Here is a 21,930-nt window from a genome sequence, read left to right on the forward strand (position 1 = left end):
TGCACCACTGCACCTCACTGTTTAACTTATTTTTTTAAGCTTAGTAAAATCACCTGAAGAAAACTGGTTTCCAAAGCGAATTAAACCGAACAAATACATCCAAATAAGCAAACAAAAGTAGCCAACAAAATCAAAGCACTGTGTGTACAAAATTCATGTGAACATCTTGCAATTGCAAAATATAATATGAAATATAATGCTACAGAGATTATAGATGTGTTTACTTGGTATTAACAGAATGTACCAGGCACAGGTGTAGGTGCTATAGGAGATTAGCCATGATAGAAACATTCACTGTTATCACATAGACTCATGCCCACCAATCTTGATATCTTACCTCTCCATCCCATGTATAAGACATTTCTAGGAAATGTCAATGCCAAATACTGAAGCAAATTTAATTCTCTGTTTGGCTTCACTCATAAGGGGAAAAACTAAATCCCAAACATACGTTGATTAGTACCGTTTTATGGCAGTATTTGGTTGGCAAGCACGACAGGAAAGAGAGACGAAGCCAGGATAAACAGTGATTTAGGATAAGTGAAAAATGCTTACTATGCTATTTAGTCCTGTTTCTGACAGATCAAACATCACCGTTAGAGGTTTCCCATTTTCTCTTTTAGCATAACGTTCCAACCAGAATGCTATGAGCTTCTTTCTGTCCAATATGGTTTTCTGGTCTTTTATATGGTACTTCACCCTGATCCAGACTTTAAGCAGAACAAAAGATAAAATAAGAACAAGATTTATGGCATTTTAATATTGCTTTTTATATATAGCCTTTCCCTGGACATGTTTCTTCATTTATAATTCATTTTGTTTCACAGATTAAAAACATCTTTCCTTCTTTTAAGTGAGAAATAGTTGCACTTGAGACTTTTAAATTAAAGAGTAGCAGAGAGGTAAACTATTTTTCTCCCCCTTAGGAAATAAACACACTTCATTTTTAAGTAAGGGCAAAAAGAAAATGCAGGTGGACAAACGCTTTTTGGTAATAACCTGAAAGTACTTTTTAGTGTGCTAAAAAGAAAGCCAGGGGTTCTGACAAGCACTAGAAAAAATGTTCCATCCATAGGAAAGACACTGAAAGAGGTATAGTGGGGGCTTAGGAGTGTGTTGTGAAGGGGAGTGGAGTATACAAACCCTTCTAAGACAAAATGTCATGAGTGGCAAGAGCAGACACTGAATAAAGACAGGGGATGGACTCTGAATGAATTACAAAGACATTTTGATTTTCCTATTTCAAAACACCTCTTGGGCTGTGGCACAGAGGGTAGAAGAGGCAAGGAAGAGAACCTAACCGGCTATGACCTTAGAATGGATAGAGAACAAAGGGATGGGAGGCAGGGACTGAACTGAGGAAGGGGCTGGTGAAGATGGAAAAAGGGCCAAATTGAAGCTACATTAGAGGAAGAGCCAGTGAGCTGGACTGAAATGGGCAATACGGAAAGAGGGCAAGTGGCAGGATGTGAATGTTGAGTTGTGTGTAGTGTTGAAGGCAGATGACAATCAAATGGCACCAGTGAGTGGTAGCTGGGTATGTCCTTGTGGCCTCAAGATTGCCTGGGATCCCCACCATGCAGGGGGAGGTGGCTGAAGCTAATGTGTTTGACATGACCCGAGATGGTATGAACTGCAAAGCAAAAGAGGGTAAGAAAACAATGAAGCCTGGAAAACACTTTTAAGGAATAGGTCACAGAAAAGCTCTGAGAAAAGAATGTTGAAAAGAAGGAAGCAGAGATAAGAGGAAAATGCCATGTATTATCCAAATGCAGTACAGATCGAAAGCTAAAGAGAAAGCAAGCAAGATGAGCAAGGTCTTCCCACCCTTGTTACAAAACCAAGCTAGATTTGAGGCAAGTGGGAGGGAAGGACAAGAGAATCATGTAAACAATGGAGATGAAAAAGCTAAGGGGAGAAGACTGTGGGAGACTAGGACAACAAGTACATTTAGTAACATTTAGTGACTATCAAAAACAAATTCTCTGTATAATACTGGGTCTAGTGTGAACAACAAATTAGAAAGAAGATAATGAGCCTGAATCCAATTATTTTAGCTGTGTTACAGGATGTGTTACTTGCTTTTACTGCCTACTTTATTAAAATGCAAAGAGCAGCCCTAAGGATAGATCCCTAATTACAGGAGACTTGGTGTGTGCTACACATGGAGAAAGTTCTACTGATTATTAATTCAATTGAGATAGATACCTACACTTCAAAAATCTCAAAAAGTCAGTGTATAAATTAAACATACTTACACAATTTGTTGGCTTCTTTGTCATAACCATGGAGATAAATACCACCAATTTCTAATAACCATCTGGGAATGGAGGATTCACTAAGGTCTAAAAAGTGATAAACTTTGATCAGTAATTGTAATTTAGGGACTTAAAAATAAAACTCCTAATGTAAAGGTAATGATAGTAGTTGTGAGATAAAAAAGATACAACTTATTTAAACATCTGGAAAAAAGCTCTGGTAATAAAAAATGGTGTTTCCTACTGAGGAAACAAACCATCAAAGATAGACAGGTGACAGAAATGGAAAAACTTCATTTCCTTTGACATGATATGTCAGCCATTATTTCTGTTCATACATTTCTACATTCTGGTTGTATTTCACATGACTTGATTTGCAAATACACATCACTTTTAGACAATTATAAGCCTTGGATTCAATTCCAGGCACAAAAAGGGAAAAAAGGAAAGGAAAAGAAACAGAAAATATGGTAAATATTCACATAACTTCAGAACAGAATTAGTGAAAAAAATCACTTTGGTTTTCTAGTAAAATGGTATTTTTCTACAAAGATTGATACCCAGTAGACTCTAATGCATTTTATAACATTGGGGTAGGAAGAAAATCCTTCAAGAAAAATGCAAGATCTTTTATCAGGAGGAACAAAGGACCTACTATCCAGTCTTTGGGGAGGCTGATGACCAATGCAAGTCAGTACATGACAAGGCTTTTGTTTTATTCACTGGCAGTTTTCCAAGAAATTTCAGAAATTTCTCTCCTTTCCTTGGACTTTATCATATCTCTGCTATTATCACCAGAAGTTGAGCTTAAAAGTTTTTTCTGTACTTAAATTACTTAAAATACCAGATTTATATTTTTTGCTTGATTAACAAATGCTTCACTGTTTGCTGAAATTACCTACAGTTTTTGCATTTCCAGTCACTTTATTTCCTAGATACTGCCCTTCTCCTGGACTCGTTTTACAAGTATGAAGAGTGAGGAGAGCATCTATTTGTTGGCTATTTTGTATTACATCTTTACACTTAGTCACTGCAGAGTTTATAATCTTCAAGGACAGGAGATCCTTTATATTTAATTGAAACTGGTAATTCTGCCGGCTTCTTGACATTAATTTTTAGGAGACAGATAACTGGTAACCTTTCCTGTGTAGAGTTTGTCATATACTTGAAGAATGTTATAAGACTTCCATTTTTGGGATAAATTTCAACCTAGTAGTGGATGTAGAAGTTAAGAATTTAAGAGAATGTTATAGTAGGCATCCTTGGGGATAAGCTTGCTTTTCTGGGGTCCCCCTTCAATGAGCAATGCTATATGAAGCACCTATAAAGCATAAGGAACCCTGGGGATAAGGAAAGACATGGGCAACAACTGGGACAAACAGGAAAATGGTACCTCCTTATTTCTAGACCTAGTATCGAAGATGTCATCTTTTTGCTGTTTTGTGACAATGGCCCAACCCAGATTAGGTGATTGTACTGTCATGGAAGAATGTGAGTTTGATTCTCCCCCCTGGTGATCTGATTTCCTTATGAGTGAGCCTACTTATAAGATTTTTTTCATAAGCTGTTCCTATGAAAGTATTACTGGGTCTTTAAAAATAATTATATTCTGGTATTTATGACTGTCAAGAATATGTGCAAATCCATGATTAGATAAATATAAAGCAGTGACATTTATGCTGGTGATATGACCTTGTCAAGGTTAAATTGAAGGGCTTACCATTGACAGAAAATTCTTTCCTCCACTGAAAACTTTCATCAAGCATCTTCAGTGTTTCATCTACAGCATTATGTCTCCAACATAAGTAACTTTCCACCCAGTTATCATCTTGCTGTAGCCTTTCAACATCACGTGGATCATATTTTTCTGACTTATCTAGGGGGGAAACAGTAATAAACATCCAAGTAAGATTAATTCTGCAGCGAAAAATAACAAACACTAATGCCAAAGGAGAAGAAAGATATGGAAGACAAGACCAAGCTTTTTGAGGACAGAGATAGGGATGCAATTTAGATGAAATAGAATTTAAAAGATTGATGGACTTCTTAAGCAATAGGAGAATAAAATTATCAAAGACTGCAGATTTTTGATGAAATTAGTGCCTTCGTAATCCAATCACTTCTCAATAGTATTAACAGCTAAGGACCAACTCTTCAACATATGAGCCTTTTTGGGGGGACAGTTCATATCTAAACCACAATATGCAATATTATGGATTTATTATTTTCAGACTCTGAGAACAATATTTTCAATACTTTGAGTAATTATTTACAATAATTTCTCATAATTTGCCTACATATGCTATATTTCTACTAACCTCTATACCAGATAGTCCTCCTTGCATGCCCAGTTCTATTTTTATGTAGCTGGACTCTTCTAGTCTGTGTTCAACCACCTATGTGTATCCAAATTCTACCATGCTGCAACACTCCTCTCAGATTGTTCCTGTGTCCAGAAGTAATTTCTTTCCTCTTATGACCACCAACAAAACTTGAAGTAAGCCTTTCTTAAGGCAATTACCAGTTTTTACCTTGAATTATAATTACTGGCATGCAAACAGACAGTAAAGGCCCAGACTCTATTTACCCTGAGAATCCTCCAAAAAGATGTCAGTCCCAATGCAAAGGTCTTTGGTAAACGTTTGCTGACAAATCTACTGTTTCAATTTTCAATTCTTCAGCTATACATACTCTCTCAGGGGCCCAAGCAGAAAGCTCCAGAAAATTCCCTGGCTCTTTCATTTCCTTTTCTTTCACATCTAGTTAGTTGCCAAGTTTTATACATTCTACCTCCTCTCCATTGTACTGCCTTTATTTCAGGTCCTCAAAGATAACAGCCTAAAGGGCAAAGAATATAAAGTGTATTCTGAGAATTATATTCTTTGAGTCTCAATTTCCTTATCTTTAATCTGTTTTACATACACACAGTGCTGTATAAGGATCAGATGAAAAAGTACATATGAAAGGACTTGGAAAATTAAAATACTATGAGACCATAAATCATACACTTGTAGAGTATCATCTTAGATATGATTTTTAGTGTCTGGGCTCTATTTTTCTAACCTATAAAATGAGTGATTCTGTAGTACCTTAAACCTTGCAAAAAATTTTAAAGCTTTATTATTAAAAAATTCATCAATAGTCAAAACTCATTTTTTCTTTAATTATAACTAGCAGTAATAAGAATAAGATGGATGTACAGGTGCTCATATAGTCTCTTGTCCCCTGAGGAAGGACCATTCTGTTGGGTTACTGGACCAAAAAAGCATTTTCCTTGAGATTATAGGTTGACTTCATTCATTTCCAAGAAAATTTCTGACAAATTCACAAGTCTGCATAACAATAGTTTACTTACCAGTCACTCGTTCAAATAGAAATGGTAGTCTATGAAAAATGTGATGAATTCAGCTGGCAACTCAAATATATTTAGTATGCAGCTGTGTTTTATGTGTACTTCCCCATTTTCTCACACAGAATACTAAAAGGACATGTCCTCAAAGGTCAAGATTTAATAAAATTTACTGTATTATAAGGGACTTTGTAAAATAAAATTGGCTCTTTCTCCTCTGTGAATTTTTTCACTGACACTGAAGACTGCAATGATACTCCCCTTGATTCGGGTCATGGACTCAGCAGTTTTACCCATCATTGCTTCATGTAATCAGTACAAATGTCAATGCAGTGAAAAAGGCAAATGGTATCTTAAAATTATTAGGAAAATAGTTTTGACCTCACAGGCTTCTGAAAAAGTCTTGGGTGTCCGCTAAGGTCCTAGACTACACTCTGAAAATTACTTACTTAGAATAATATTTGGCAAGTGGTAAAAACTCTGTAAACATTATCAGATAATAAAATAAGAAAAATAAAAACACTATTGTAATTGTTAACATTATTACTACCACTGATAGTGCTATCACTAGGGAGAACATAAAAGAGTGCCCAATACTAAGAAATTTAAAGCCCACTGCCCTTTGGTAGATTTCAGGGATTAGAAATCTCCACTTATACTAAGGTGATTAATTATCACTGTTAACAGACATGTATTTACACATGAAATGCTGGTTCTTAATCATTTTTTCCTGAACAAATGGAAATGAAATCAGAGAAGGAAAAAAGATACCAGAAGGAATTGACTTGAGAGGGGACTATGTGGGGTTTGAGACAGAGAAGCAGGAGAAAATTAGAGGTAGAAGGAGACAGAGAACAAGAGGATAGAGAAAAAGGGTGAGAAGGAGAAAATAAGACAGAGAAGAAAAAATGAGGGAGGCAAAGGCAGACAGAAGATGCAGAAAAGAGAAAACGAAATAAACTAAACATTCAAGATAAAGACAACGTGGCCTACCACAAGCCAGAGGGCCATAGTTAAGTGTGCTTATGACAACATCGCCTGTTTTCATATACTATTGCATTCTGTGAAATATCTAAATTTCCTTAATAACATATCCTGCTTTCAAACACAGCTCTCAGACAACTGAGCCCTTAAGTGATTGGGAGATTTCAGAAAACCAGTCTTTTGGTAAGTCCAGATGTGCTATGGTTTGAATCCCCCTCTCCAATTCAGGTGTCACCAATGTGTTAGTATTACAAGGTGAGTCCTTTAAGAGCTGATTAGGCTCTGAGGGCTTCTCTCATTAAAGGGAGTAAGGCCCATATAAAAGTGACTTCAGAGAGCATTAGCTGGCTTGTCCTTCCGCCTTCTGCCATGTGAGGACTATAGCAAGAAAAGTCCTCACCAGACAACAATGCTGGAGACTTGATCTCAGATTTCTCAGCACGCAGAACTGTGAGAAAATAAATTTGTTTTTCATAAGTTACCTAGTCTCAGGTATTTTGTCATAGCAGCACAAAACAGACTAAGACAAGATGCTGTGGGAACAAGATAAAAGATGTGTGCTTAAAAGCTAGCTGAACATAAAAAAACAAGTGTGCATATACACAGCTAGGACATCATTTGAAAGAATTTACCTATGAATAATCAAAGTGTAGAGGTGAAAGAGGGCTTAGTTTTATATATATATGTATGTAGGTATGTATTTGTATATACGTTCATAATACTTTGTCCTTATTACTTTCATCTTGCTGTGGACCACTGGAAACTTCATTGCAAATCAAAATTAATTTTAGGTGGTTAGCCTCGCCTCTGTTAAATCTTCTTACTGAACTATCAGCATACCAATAGTTCATTGGCCCTTTTGACTGTTTATTTGCTCTTATAAACGTTTTGCTCTGTAAATTGGTCTTATATTTATACAAGGGCTTTCCCACCAAATAAATTGTAAAGTCCATAATTTGGCAAAGAAAGAACTAAAGATGCATGGCAATGGTGAGTCACCTCTAGGAGCAGACATTAAATGTGCCAGGGTAAAGATTATTTCCCCCAGCTTTTCATCTTTCTCCTACACGCACACACTCTTTAAAATGTAAGTGCATAAAGAGACTGTACTTCTTATTTGTAAAAGAGTGACATGACCTACAGTGACATCAGAAACTATGTTTTAAGGTTAATAAGTGTGAAATTTCTCATCACATTCAGGATATGGGGTAGGGTGATGGATTCAGAAGACTCTTGCTATCATGTATAGAGAGACCGAGCAAGTCACTCTGGGTCTTATTTTCTTCTCTTAAAATGCAAATAAGGACCGCCTACCCATAGTCTGTCAAAGATGATGAACACTGAAAAATTTAAACACTACACAGATGAATTCCTATTAGCATAAGGTACAATGCTAACCATGATAGGAAGACTAAATTTAAATTTACCAACTAGCTAACAAGTTGAGAAAATTTTGGAAGTATATTGTAGTTATCACAAATGTGCCTAGACTTCATACAAAGGTTATGAAAATATAAATGTATCCTGATAGTGAAAATTAGAGAACAGTTATTAACTGGGCATCACAATGTTCAAAAGTAGCAATCATACAACTTTAGATCACTATAGTAGTTTAAAGACATCTTCTGAGTTATTTCTCCATGATTCTTGAATATGGATCCACTGAAAGTCTTGATAGAGCCTTGGAAGAGCATTTATATTGAATGGACTATTTCTGTTGGCTGGACTATCTAAGTATCAACAAGTGGAATGATCAGGACAAAATAACAAAATGTTCCCTCAAGAGCATCCTTTGTTAGTTGGTCACAATCTACCTCGAATCTCCACTTATCTGTGAAGCTACTAGCAAGACTGAATGACAGGAGACCTTTTATGATAAGATTAAGCCATTGGCCTGTAGGAAGGGTCTGTGAAAACATGGATTACTGGGTTCTACATCTAGATGTTTAATTCTGGGTGGAATCCAAGAATCAGAGTTTGTAACCAGTTCCTTCATGTTGCTGCTGCTGATATAGGGAACACACTCTGAGAACTGTTGCTCTACTGCAGGTGTTGGGAAAACTTTTCTGTCTAGTGCCAGATGGTAAATATTTAGGTATTTTAAACTTTGAGGACCACAGATGTCCTGTGTTGCTGATTTTTCCTTGGTGTGTGTGCGTGCTTAACAGTTCTTTAAAAATACAAAACATTCTCAGTTCGAGGGCTGTACAAAAACAGGACTTTGCTGATCTCTGGTGAATTGTATGGAGCGGAGTGCTTTCTGTTTCAGTTGATATCTTTCTAGACCTAGAATCCTTAGCAGAACTGAGCTTGAAAAATGAAACTTTCAATACCGTTCTCTAGGTCCTCATCAGTCACCAGCCAGTTACCCAAACTAATTAGATATAATCGACTTTGTCTATTCCTACAAATTATGAACTCTGCTTCGAGGCCTCCATGTGACCACACTATCTACAATCTTTCAGTTAGCTCTTCTTGGTCAAATGGAAGAATGATGGCCCAATTTCATTAAAGCCATATGCTAAGAGTATTCTTGGAAAACGATCAGTCATTTTTAAGGGAACAGCTCCTCAAATCACACCTGTAATGGCAAAGCCATTATGGAATGGAATATGTCCCAAATCCTGCTCACACACAAGTATACATTAAATTTTTGTTACTGAATGGCCAGTCCTATACAAGTCTGTCCCCAGTAGACCTTGTGTTCCTCAGGGCCCAGATCTTCAATAGTTATTTTTGGGGTAGTTTTCCCTGACCTTTTAAAAAAATGTTCACCATTGTTATTGATGAGAAATTAAGTATCACTGATTGTTTTCCTTTATGGATCATGTCATTTCTCATTGCTTGTTACATTTCTTCGTTGTCTTTAGTGTTTTCAGTTTCACTATGATATGCCTTGAGATTATTTTCTTTTTTATGATGGTAAGATTATTGTTTCTTTAATGTGAGGATTTGATGTTTTTTCTAAAGTCTGGGTAATCGTCAACTATTATCTCTTTCTAACAGCACTGACTATTTTTCTCCTTCTGGAAGTTCTCCTAAATGTATATGGGATTTCTCAAGTCTTTTATTTTCTCTTATATGTTTCCTTTCATTTTTCTCCAGTGATCTAGAGAGAGTTAAGTACTTGTATAAAAACTGTATCAGAAAACATTGTGTTCTTTAAACAATATTTGGGCTGGGGGCATGGTTCAAGTGGTAGAGTGCGTGCCTGGCAGGAGCAAGGCTCCAAATTCAATCCCAAGTACTGCCAATAAAACAAAACAAAAAACTTGTTATCCACAAATGTATAGCAATTTAATGGGCAAACAAAAGTTTCTGCAAATCATGGTCCAGCTAGATAAAGTAACTAATATAAAAGCATTCTATACATAAATGCCAAATTGTATAGTCAACACAAATTCAGCTAGCAATACTTCTGATTAAAATGTAACAAATTCTCTGTCCTCTCATCTCTTGTAAAATGGCTACCAGAGGAAAAAGTCCTTTAGGAATTTCTGTGAACTCTACTTAAATCTTCTAGATATCTTATCAAATAAGAATCTTGTCAGAAATTAATTTTTCAATAATGAAAAATCATTCAGGTATTCTACTGTCAAGAGCACAGAGTAGCAGTGGGGATGAAACTTGGTGGCAGAGTCATGTTTTGCATGACTGAGGCCTTGGCACTGCAAAATAAAAGTAAACTGTAGATTTGGAAAACAGACTATTCTCCTTGTGCAAGCTTTTCAAATGACTGACTAAAAGAAAATTGATCTCCTAGAAACAACAGTATTCTAGTAAGAAATTGTTTAAAATGGCAAATCTCACTAAACGTTCTGAATGTGAGGGTATTTGAAGAAAAGAGATCAATGACTTAAAGACTGAGAATAAAAAGGAAAATAAAGGGCTAAGACTATTTGCTAGGTACTATAAAAAGTCATTACTGAAAATAAAGATTAAAAAATAAGCAGGTCTACCAATTCTTTATCTCAACACAAATTTATCACTCAAGTCTCTGATGGAAGGCACAATCTTATATTCTCTAAAGCAGAGACTTGATATTTTTAGATAAGTATTAAGGATAAAAATTAATTTTTAAATTGACAAATAAAATTATATATTTATGGTGTACATGATGTTCTGGTATATGTACACACTGTAGATGGCTAAATCAAGTTAATTAATACACACATCACACACACACCATTTTTGTAGTGAGAACACTTAATATCTCTCTCTTGGCAATTTGGAAGTATACATTGATGTTATTTACAATAGGCACAGGTGGGTATCAACGACTTGCTACTCAGAAGGCTGAGATCAGGAAAACTGGTTCCTGCCAGTTCAGCCTGGGCAGAAAAAAAAATTGTGAGACCCACCCCCCATCTCAACTGAAAAAAGCTGGGTGAAGTGGCATGTGTTTGTCATCCCAACAATGGCAGGAAATGTAAAATAGGAGCATTATGACTCATGCCAGCCTAAGTAAAAAAGCGAGACTCTATCTCCAAAATAATCAAAGCAAAGGGCCGGTGGTATGGCTCAAAAAGTACAGTCCCTGCCTTGTAAGCACAGAGCCCTGAGCTCAAACATCAGTACCTCCAAAAAACAAACAAACAAACAAAAAATAGTCACCATGTTGTATAATAGATCTCTTGAACTTATTCTTTCCATCTGGCAACCACAATTCTGCTCTCCACTTCTTTGAGTTTCACTTTTTTAAACTTCACATATAAGTGAGATCATATGGTACCTGACTTTCTGTGCCTGGCTTATTTCACTTAATATAATGGCCTCCAGGTTCATCCAGGTGTTGCAAGTGACACAAATGAATACTATTTAGAAGGAAATCCTGTCAATTGCACATTTTATTTATCAATTCATATTCATCTGATAAATTTTAAAAACTCTTATCCAATTATGACAACTTTAAAAAGGTTAACCTTGAGGGTGTTTAAAAGGAAGTAAATTCAAGTGTCTGCCTATCTTTTAAAGGCTTCATTCCTTGGGGATAATAATAACTCATTAGTTATGAAGACTAATTTGTGATCACCCACTCTACACTAGCCCCAAACAGAACTATTTATTACAGATGCAAAGATAAGCAAAGCCCGAGTTGGTCTTTTGGATGGTTCATAATGTAGACACTTGTGCAAATTATTCAATAGTATAGTTACATTTAAAGTACAATTTTCCTTCCATCCTTCCTTTCCACAGAGGGCAGTCAATAAGGACAATCCTCATTATGTAAGTTCTTTACCAATAGGGATTCCTTCCATTCATGTTGATCTTCCTGTACTTGAAATTCTCCTTTCTTGTTGTCTATGACACTAAGTTTCCTGGTTCTCTAACCATTTTGCCTCCTTCAATCTAATAAAAGGAAGGTATTCCTCAAGGTTAATTGCTTAATTCAAGAAACAAAACGAAACTAAAACAACTAAGGACAAAATAAAGACATTTTCAAAACGAAGAGTTTACTACAACAGAGACCCCACTAAGAGAACTGTACTTTAGATGAAACAATGATATTCCACATAGAAGATCTGAACTGAAGAAGGAATGATAAATCAAAATATTACTAAATACATGGTAAGTAGAGAAATACTGATAGATAAAACAATAATAAATTGGGGGAGGTAGCAAATTTGGGGAATCAGATTAGAGATAAACAAAGGAATAGAAAAGAAACCCTTGTAATTTATGAAAACAAATTACAATAAATAAATTTCAATAGAACACAAGAAAAATATATAAAAAAGATGACTACAGGCCAGTTTTAGAATACAGATACAAACTATTAATGAACTATTAATGAGCTATTAATGAACTATTAATGTCCAAATAATGTACATATTAAAAGATTAAAGGAGAAAACCCTAGTAAAAATTTCATCTGATAAATAAATGTGTGCAGGAAGTGAAGAATTTAGTAAAATTCAATCGCCAGTCTTGACTGGAGCAAAACAATGCTGTTCCCTACCCCAAACCAGCAAACCAATAATAGAAGGAAACTTCATTTTGATAAAGGCTAATTACAAAGAGCATGCTTAGTAGGGACATGTTCAGAGCTATCTTTCTACAGTCAGGATAAGTAGGCTCTTGTCTCTTCTACTCAACAGTGTTCAAAAGATTCCATCTAGTGTAGTAAAGGAAAAGTATTGAAAGATGTAAGAATTGGGAAGTTAGAAAGGAAACTACCATTTAAGGTGATTCTATTACCTATATAGAAATCTCAAATTAACATAGAAATAAATTATCAGAATGAGTTAATAAGGTTTCACAATTCAGTATTAATGTAAAAAAAAGACAAATGCATTTACTATAAACCAGCAACTATCACTTAGAAAATAAGTTTTAAGGTATGCCATTTAAATAAGAATAGCAAAAATAAAACACATATAGTACCGGAATAAATACAACAGAAAGTGGTTAACCATTATGGAGGAAATTATATGTCTTTCAAATAGGAAGACTTTGGCAGGTAGATAGATATCCTAAATTTCTGGTTAGGAAGGTTTGACCATGATAATGTCAACTCTCTCAAAGGTGATCTTCTGAGTTAGTCCAATTGCAGTCAAAATCCCATTTGTGCAGAAACATAAGCCAGTTTTAAAATTCACATAGAAGAACAAAAAAACCTGAAGAAGTGATCTTCATGGAAGTGGAAACTAAATGGCCCATAAAGAAAAAAAATTGCTTACCCTCATTGGTATTCAAAGAAATGCAAGTTAAAAAATCACAGTGAGATTGCCCATCAGATTAGCAAGTTCTTTTTAAAGTGCAACATTTTAGGATGTGGAAAAACAACACTCAAATACCACTGGTTAAAATGAAAATTGGTACAATCATTTTGGGAAACAGTTCAGCATTACCAAGTGAAGTTAAACATACGCTTTTCTATGACCTACCCATTTCACTGCTGGCTATAAAACCTGGGGCTTCAGTTCTCAAACTTTTTGGATTCAGGACCTCTTTTATATGTGAAAAATAATTGATGACCACCCCCCAAAGAGCTTTTTTGTTTACACAAGTTATATTTATCACTAGTTACTGTATTAGTTATTAAAATTGAGAAAAAAATGTAAACACGAGAAAAGAACACACAGCACACACTGTCAACTGTCAGAACAATGACATCATCACAAACCATGTAGCCCATGGAAAGTGCCATTGTATGCTTGTGAGAGAAACACAGAGAAACGGAAAATGAAATTTTACTATTATGAAAGTAGTTTTGACCTCTTGGACTCCTTGAAATGGTCTTTAAGCAACTCTAGTTCCTGGAGCAACTATGAAAACCAGTACCCTTAGAAATTCTTTTATATGTGCACCAGACATGTATAGGAAGTGTTCATAACAGTACTGTATGTGGTAAATAGAAACAACTCCAAATCCATCAACTGGTGTATCCATTCTTTGAACTAGTGTACAGTACAAAAAGGAATAGTTTCATTTCACTACATAAATGAATCCTGAACAGAAGCAAATCATAGAAAATATATAGTTAGTTTTTATATAAAGTTCAATAGGAGGCGAAATCTAATAAAGCGTTGGTGAGGAATACTTCATAGGTGTTAAAACTAATGAAAAATGAGAGAATGAATAACCCTAAATGCTGGAAAAGTAACTTCTGACTGAATGTCAGGGTACATGGGAAGCTTCTAAGGTAGTGGGGGGGTTCTAGTTCTTTCCCTGACTATTAAGTATATGGTTGTTTACTGTATTTACATTTTATACATTCCGTACCTAAAGATGAGAATTAAATCAAACCAAAACAAAAATTACAAGTAAAAAAAGGGCACTGAATGAGAGCTTAACACTAATGGAAGATACCACAAAGCAATGGGTAATTCTGAATATAATTTATAAAACTACAAAAAAGTAAAAGTAGCATAAACAAAAAAGTCCATAGCATTATTAAAGCCATACTAGTGAAAAAGTTTAAACTACAAATGAATGTAAACATATGAAAATATGTTTACCCTTACTGTTAATCATATGCAAACTAAAAGAACTATCAGTTAAGAAGTGATGACACCAAGTATTGATAAGGATATGGTGAGACCAACAATCTCCTACAGGATTGGTAGGAATGAATGTTGCTGTAAGTTACCTGAAAGAAAGTTAATAGATATTACCAAGTGCACCGAAAATGTTCACTTGTGTAAACAATAATTTGATTTCTTGGCATGAATTTAAAGAAAATAATCTGAACTACTGCACAAAAATTTTTATTAAGAAAAACCTGGAAATAATTTAAATATTCAAAAAAGGGTTACCTAAACTAAAAGATAAAAAAGATCTTTTATTTATAGACCTAAACATTAAATGGCAATATACAATGTGGTTTACATTAATAAAGATGGGGAAATAACATCATGTAACATATAAGTTATATACAGAGTACTCTTTTAAGTCTATTTTCTTTTTCTTCTTTTTGACTTTTATTTTGTCTGCTTTCTTAAATGTATACAAAAAAGACTGGAAAAAATCTATCCATCAATCCACTGTAAGTAGAGTTACCTCTAGAGGGCAAACTTAAGGGGGCTTCTTCAGGCTTTTTGATATCAACCAAATTCATGTAAATGAATCCAAACATTTATAAAGTCAGACAACAAACCTAAAATGACAAACCACAAATCTCTCAATGGCTCTCTACACTCAATGAAGTACAAATACATCACTTGTGTGTCCAAGGCACTCTACACTATATTTCCAGTGGTTTTAGCCATGTGTGATTTCTCTCCTTAAGGCTTATCAAAGTGGACTTTCTACCACTTCCCGAACATGTTCCATACATTTTCACCTCAGGACCTGGGCTCAGACTATTTGACCCACCTGGATCACCTTCTTTACCTGGCCAAGTTCCACCATGTTCCCAAGTTCATGATAAATTCCATCTGGGTTAGTCAGCTTTCTGTCACTACACCAAACACTTGAGACAAACAACTTATACACAAAAAGGTTACTTTGGCTCATAGTTTTGGAGGTTCCAGTCCATGACCAGTTGGTCTGGTTGCCTTTGGGCCTGTGGTGAAGCAGCATGTCATGGCTGGAGCATGTGCCAGGACAAAATTGCTTACTTCATAGCCAGAGAGCAATAAGAAGAGGAAAGGAGTGGAGCCTCACAGTTCCTTTCAGGGGCACCATCCCCCAAAACCTAAAGCTCTCCCACTAGGTCCCACCTCCTAGAGGGTCCAATACCTCCAAATAGCACCACGCTGGGGAGCAAACCTTTATAGTTTGGAAGCTATCCAAACCATAGCACCACCTGTTCTATGAAGTTTCTTCTAACCATGCTCATGCAATCACCAACTAGTAGTAATTTCTCCTTGTCTTTGACTCTTACAGGAAACATTTTTGCACTCTTATTACTCTTAATACAATTTGCCTTAAATGTAATAGTTATCTCTGTTTTAATACCTTTTTTCAAATTGTAGTAGTTCACAAAGGGGCTCTAATCCCTTTTCAGCTCTTTCTCTAATACTGACACACTGCCTCCCAGAATTAAGCATATAATGAACACTCAAAGAACTGAATAAATTATTGCCACAAGAGATTAATCTCTTGTCTTACGTACAAAGAGAAAGAAGAAAGAATGGGAAGTGTCTCTCATTCGCGACTCAGCATGGGATTTCCCATAGTAACAATGAGAAAAAAGTATTATAATTATGGACCTCTGTTTTATTCTTTTGCCAGCTAAAAATCTATCCATAATTTGCAACAATTTCTATGGGTACAAAAATGTGCTTGGATTTCCCAAGAATCTACCGCCAAAAGAGTTTTTGGAGTACAGTCAGTGCTTGAATTTGCAGATAATAAACATTTTTCTTTAGGAAAAACATCATGTTTGCTTAAGTTTGCCTTAAGCCCCTTATGAAACAAAACATTATTAATGACGAGAGACTTTGTGACGAAGAAGTAAAGTGAATGTTCTAAGCACCAAAGTTAATCTCTAGAAAGCAACCTTAAAAGAACACGGATAAATTAAAAATTCTTTTTAACCACAGTCCAATTCCACCTTTATCAGATGTTATATTTCAGGAAATAATGGAAGCTTTTAGGTGAGAAAGTCTTTTCAGGTTTCTATTTTCCTTTCCCACAGAAGTATCTATTGTTTGCAAATGCTACGTAGATAACCCACACACAAACTGACAGCCAAGTGTGTACATTTAAGGACAAAACCCTCTTCTACTTAATGCCATATACAGTGCTTTCCTTTGAAATAATGCTTGTTTTTATATTGTAAGGCTGCTCTTTGCCAGATTTTGGTGGGAAAGGGAAGCCAGTTAGGACAGTTCTTACCTTGGAATTAAACTAACCTTCCAATGCATATATTTAAATACTGCTATACTCGTGCTAGGTGTTCAGAGATATGTAAGATACACAAGGCTTTTGCCCTCAAATTCTACAGGTTGTTATGGAATTCATATATTATCTAGTGGAGGAAATGAACAATAAACAAACACATGAACAATAAACAATAAAGAAACACATGAACAAGACAATTACAGATTATGGTAACAGTTGTAAGGGAGGGGAAATAAGCAGCACAGAAAAGATACTTAATGATCAGTGAAGGCCTTTTAGATACATTTAAACCTTGAAAAGACAAAAAAGGACCCAGCTATGCACAATCACTGGGGGAAAAGCCATCCAGGCTGACAGAAGAAGTGGAAAGTGCCCAAGACAAAACAGATTCGTTTTGTTTGAAGAACACAAATGAGGCAGTGTAGTCATGTTTTTCAAACTGTGGGTCATGTTTTAGATTGTGGTATCAATTTTGTGTGACACTGTATTTTTAAAAGGAAGTTAAACATTAGAGTCACATGTTTTCAGAATAAGCACTCTTAATGAACTTTTGCTTCAGTTATGTGAGTGTGCACGTGTGTATTGGGTTGCAATGCATAATATGTTTCTTAATGTAGGGAGTAATCCAATCTGTATTAAGCAAGGAGAACAGGTAACAGGTAAGGATGGAGGGGTGGGCAAGAGTAAGATCATATGTGACGTTGTATTGTAGGCCACAATGAAAAATTGGGATTTTATTCTAAATACAGTGGAAATGCAATGAAAGTTTTTCAAGTGGGAAGTGACATGATCTAATTTTCATCATGGTGTTGCCAAAAGATAATTATAGTGAAATCCAGAAGGCCTGAGCACTGCGAGGCCTGGCCATGTCACTGACACCAGGGATTTAGAGAAAAATTGCTTAATGCCTCTATACTTCATTTTCCTCATTTTAAAAATGAGAAGGTTGAACTAAGGTGGCCTTTAGGACCTTTCTTATTGCTAAATTTCTGCCTATTTTCTGCTTCCTCCTTTGGGCACAAGTAACTGACTATTGCAGGGCGAGCCATTCATTAGGTCTAGTTTTGAGTTACTTTTTAAACATTATAAATCAGATAACTATGAGCTATATTTCTATAGAAAACAATTTTAGAATTACCTCTGTACAAGAATTAATTATGTTATTAGAAATGAGGTATCTGGGCTAAAAGGGAATCAAATGCTTTCTCTGGTGCAAAGTTTGGAGTGTGAAGAAAACTGGCAAGGAAGCATAAAAAGATTTACTGACCAGGCTATTTGGAGATTTCCTTATTTGTTCTAGGTCATGAACTGATACATAATCTAGGCCACTTTAAAGTTGCAGGAAACTTCTATTGAACAATAATGTCAAGATGAGGACGCTTAACTCCTTTCACAGAAACCAAAATGACTACTGAGGGAAAATATTCATTGAGAACCTAGGATATGTTAAGCCCATACTAGACAACTTGATATATGCTTCCTTATTTAATTCTCCTAACCTTATTTGCATTTCAAAGTTATGGAAACAGGGGCTTGGAATAGATAAGAAGCTATTTAGTAGCAAGAGAAGGGTTAGGATCAGTCTTAAAGCAGGCAACAAATACATATGTTATAAACTTCACATTGATGACAACTTATTCTGCATGTTTTAAAAATTACTGTACAAGTATTAAATCATCAGTTAAGTACCTAACAACTCAAGTATCTTTGACATCTGGACAAAGAATGCTCAACCAGGGGCTGGTGGAATGGCTCAAGAGGTATGAGTGCCTGCCTAGCAAGTGTGAGGCCGAGTGAGTTCAAACCCCAGTGCCGCCAAAAAAAAACCTAATAATAATAATGCTCAACCAGTAAATCAATTGTAGACACATAGGTACTTTGCTAGGTAGGTATAGTGTGAGTGAAAGACAAGTTGTTCTAGCATTGGAAGGCCTACACTGTGGGTAGCATTTTGGGTTGCATGAAGTGTAATTAGGCAAAATATAAAAGGAATTGGCATATCCAATTAACTACACATAAATAGTACTTATAGCAGTTTTCAGGTTCATTTTCTCGATTTTTGCTGAAGAAAAGCTAGCACAGGAACCATGGAATGGACTGTGTCGTGGGCCTAAAAAGTCTCATGCAAGTTCCATAAACACGAGTAGATAGATTGTAGAAACTGGCCGATTTCTAACTTACATTAACTCTTTAAAGGAAGTGTCGGACACACCATCTGCTCACTTGGAGCAGAGTACACAGCATGTTATGGAGGAAAACCTTTGAAATGTGCAGAGCATCGTTCCTTTGAGGGCATAAAGGGTCCCCAACGCCTCCCAAAGAGGCACCTACAAACGCCCTAGCAAAGTTGGTGATGCTCATCGCAAACCTTTCTCAACCACAAGAACGCAGCGCTCACCTGTCACATACTCAGCTTCGAATCTCCGTCGAGTCTCGGATATGAGCTTGGCTTTATTCTGAGCGTGATTCTGGATAGGAGACACAACAGGATCTTACATACTCATCGTCATCACCCAGTTTACCCTCCGCCCAGCCCACCTGCACCTCGTCGCGCGGGCCCTGGGCCTAGGTGGCGGTTTCCGAGTCCTGGGGGCCAGCAGTGATACACTGCATTCCTCACCTCAGCCATGATCGCAGTCGTGGATGTGATTGCAGTTGTCCTAGCCGTCGCCCCTTCCACCACCGACACCCGAGTGTCTCATCACCCACCAGCCCCGCCCAGAGGTAGACAGAGAAGGGAGGGAGGGGAAGGCGGTCGCGTGACACTCGAAGGCAGAAGGAAGTACAACAGCAGGGTCCAATCCGAGGCGGCCGCCTGGGCTTGAAGGCGAGACTAGGCTCTCAGCTTGGGTCCCATTCGCTTGTCGATGGGGCCCCGCCCTCCAAGGTACCTCTCCACCCCCCCCGCTCTGCGGTCCCGCCCCCGCCAGCAGTGAGATCGCCGAGCGCTTCCCCATTGAGCTCCGCCCTACAGGGCTCGGTCGGCCATTCCTTTCACAACACCCAGGGTGTGGGGTTCTGCTCGCTCAGCTTCCCTTGGCAGCCAGCATCTGGCCCGCTCCGTAGGCTCCGCCTCCTCCGCGCAGGAGCCTCCGGGCGGGGGAGTCTCCCAAGATGCACCGCGGTGGCGGGAAGTTTGGAGTCCCGGAACGCTGGACCTGGGTGGGGTTTCCGGAACGTGGCTACTTTGGCCCAGGTAGGGCGTTGGGGGTGGGGGTGGGGTGCGTCCTTGCTGGTGGACCTTTGCGGAGGGAGCGGTCGGGCTGGACTGCATTCCTTGTCCCCTCATTACGGGACAGCGGGAAACTGTCGGTCCCGGGGCCCGGATCTGTCATTCTGTGGAATAATTAAGTTTTAAGTGCTTACTACATTTGGGGATTATTTCTCTTGAGATTTTCTTCCTCCCTTCAACATCCTTTGCATTTGGAGTGTGAGATGCTTAAAAGGAACATGTCTTTGAAATCTTTAGACTCAAAATAACAACGAAAAGCGTCTTTCGGTTTAATTAAGGTAGTTGCTCTCAAGCGGGTATGTAGGGGGTGGGGGAGGGAGAAGGAGGAGGGTTCCCAGGGAACATTTGGCATTTTCTAGAGTTATTTGTGGTTGTCACAGCTTGGGGAAGAGGGTGCTTCTGGTTTCTAGTGGGTAGAAGTCAGATGCTTCCAAACATCCTGCTCTTCACAGGACCACCCACAACAGTGCAAAATATCAACAGTGCCAAGATAGATTAAAAAAAAAAGATACCAAAAAATCACAAAGAAGTTGTAACAACAGTCTTCATATGTTTACCATCCATAGTCAGTCATGGTAATATGACACTTTAGTATCATTTACTCCAGACTCTTTTTATGTGTTTACAATTTTATGGGAACAAATTGAACACATTGTTTAAAATTTGTTTAACTACATCTTGAAATATTTAAGTTCTAACTAATGTCTCCCTCTGTGTCCACTCCACTACCCTGAGATCCATCGCCTTGTCTAGAATCAGCAGTCATTCAGTATTTGACATAAAGTTTTTACAGTTTTACCTATTTATTTTGAACTAGACTGCCTGGGTTTGAAACTTGATTCTGGCATTTCTTATCTGTAAGCCTTCCAGAAAATCCTGAAACTCCGTGCCTCGGTTTCCCCATCTTTATAATGGGATCTTAGTAGTGCCTATGGTATAAGGATGTCATGAACAATAAATGATTAAACCAAAGTGCTTAGAAAAGTACCTGGCACTATTCCTTGAGAAAGCACTCAGGGAATGTAGCCATTGTAAGTAAACAGAAAATATATAATGCTGTTTTATGTGTTTTAATTTATATAAATAATTTTAACTTCATTTATTTTTGAAATCTAGCCATGATGGCATATGTAGATCTAATACATTCGTTTTGGCTACTGAATGACATTCCATCTGTATTTATTCATTCTCCTCTTGGTGGTCATTGAAGTTTTTACTTTTTTTTATGTTGCAAGCAATAGGGCAGTGAATATCCTAGAGCCATGTCCTTGAGTGTATGTGGGACTATTTTTCTGGGTTCATGTCTAGAAATGAAATTCCTGAATATATGCATTTCAGTTTATTTCTTGATTACCTTCCAAAGTTATTTCTCCAATTAAGTACTCATAATTATCTCCTAATAGTTAGCTTTGTTTCCAGACTCATCTGAGGTCCACTAGGATCTTTATAATGCAGGAGTACAATTTTGTGATTTCTATTTTTGAAATCTTTCAATGGATTATCATTGCTTATAGGAGAAAGAAGTTCTTAGTGTAATATAGAAAATCTTTAACTTAATTTTACCTAATTCTCTTAGTATATAACCATTCCCCCACATTCACTGACATTTCAGCTATATTGGATAATATGGAAGAGGCAAGATCAATTCTAGGTAGACTCCTAAGAAACACCTTCTACTTAGTAGGGAGAAAAAAGTTTTAGTGTGGACCTATTCTGTAGCCAGGATAATTTACCTAAGTCTACAACATAATATACAGTGAAAAAAAGGACATCAGTATTGTGTTCATAAGTATATGTTCAGAATTATTAGGCACAATT

The 21,930-nt window shown here is 36.8% G+C and overlaps 2 protein-coding genes across 5 annotated transcripts in view; one reads left to right on the forward strand and one right to left on the reverse strand.

The window, feature by feature from the left end:
- Mospd2 (motile sperm domain containing 2) overlaps window positions 1-19,720 on the reverse strand; it is a 43,618-nt gene extending 23,898 nt beyond the window's left edge. For 2 of the 3 annotated variants that reach the window (XM_020183313.2, XM_074063924.1), the window contains exons 1-5: window positions 19,501-19,716; window positions 19,279-19,348; window positions 3,979-4,134; window positions 2,259-2,345; window positions 556-710 (exon numbers count right to left, since the gene is read on the reverse strand). In XM_020183313.2, coding sequence (XP_020038902.1) covers window positions 556-710; window positions 2,259-2,345; window positions 3,979-4,134; window positions 19,279-19,348; window positions 19,501-19,509 — 477 coding nt within the window. In that variant the 5' untranslated portion in view covers window positions 19,510-19,716. Of the gene's footprint in view, window positions 1-555; window positions 711-2,258; window positions 2,346-3,978; window positions 4,135-19,278; window positions 19,349-19,500 lie in introns of all 3 variants that reach the window. The other variant, XM_074063925.1, reaches the window with a different exon arrangement.
- A 102-nt stretch (window positions 19,721-19,822) lies between these two features.
- Fancb (FA complementation group B) overlaps window positions 19,823-21,930 on the forward strand; it is a 31,166-nt gene continuing 29,058 nt past the window's right edge. Inside the window, exon 1 of one of the 2 annotated variants that reach the window (XM_074062560.1) lies at window positions 19,823-20,076. The gene's annotated coding sequence lies outside the window, so the exon portion shown is untranslated. The remainder of the gene's footprint in view (window positions 20,077-21,930) is intronic. The other variant, XM_020183314.2, reaches the window with a different exon arrangement.

Source organism: Castor canadensis, chromosome X (assembly GCF_047511655.1).
Source record: "Castor canadensis chromosome X, mCasCan1.hap1v2, whole genome shotgun sequence".
Taxonomy (NCBI): domain Eukaryota; kingdom Metazoa; phylum Chordata; class Mammalia; order Rodentia; family Castoridae; genus Castor; species Castor canadensis.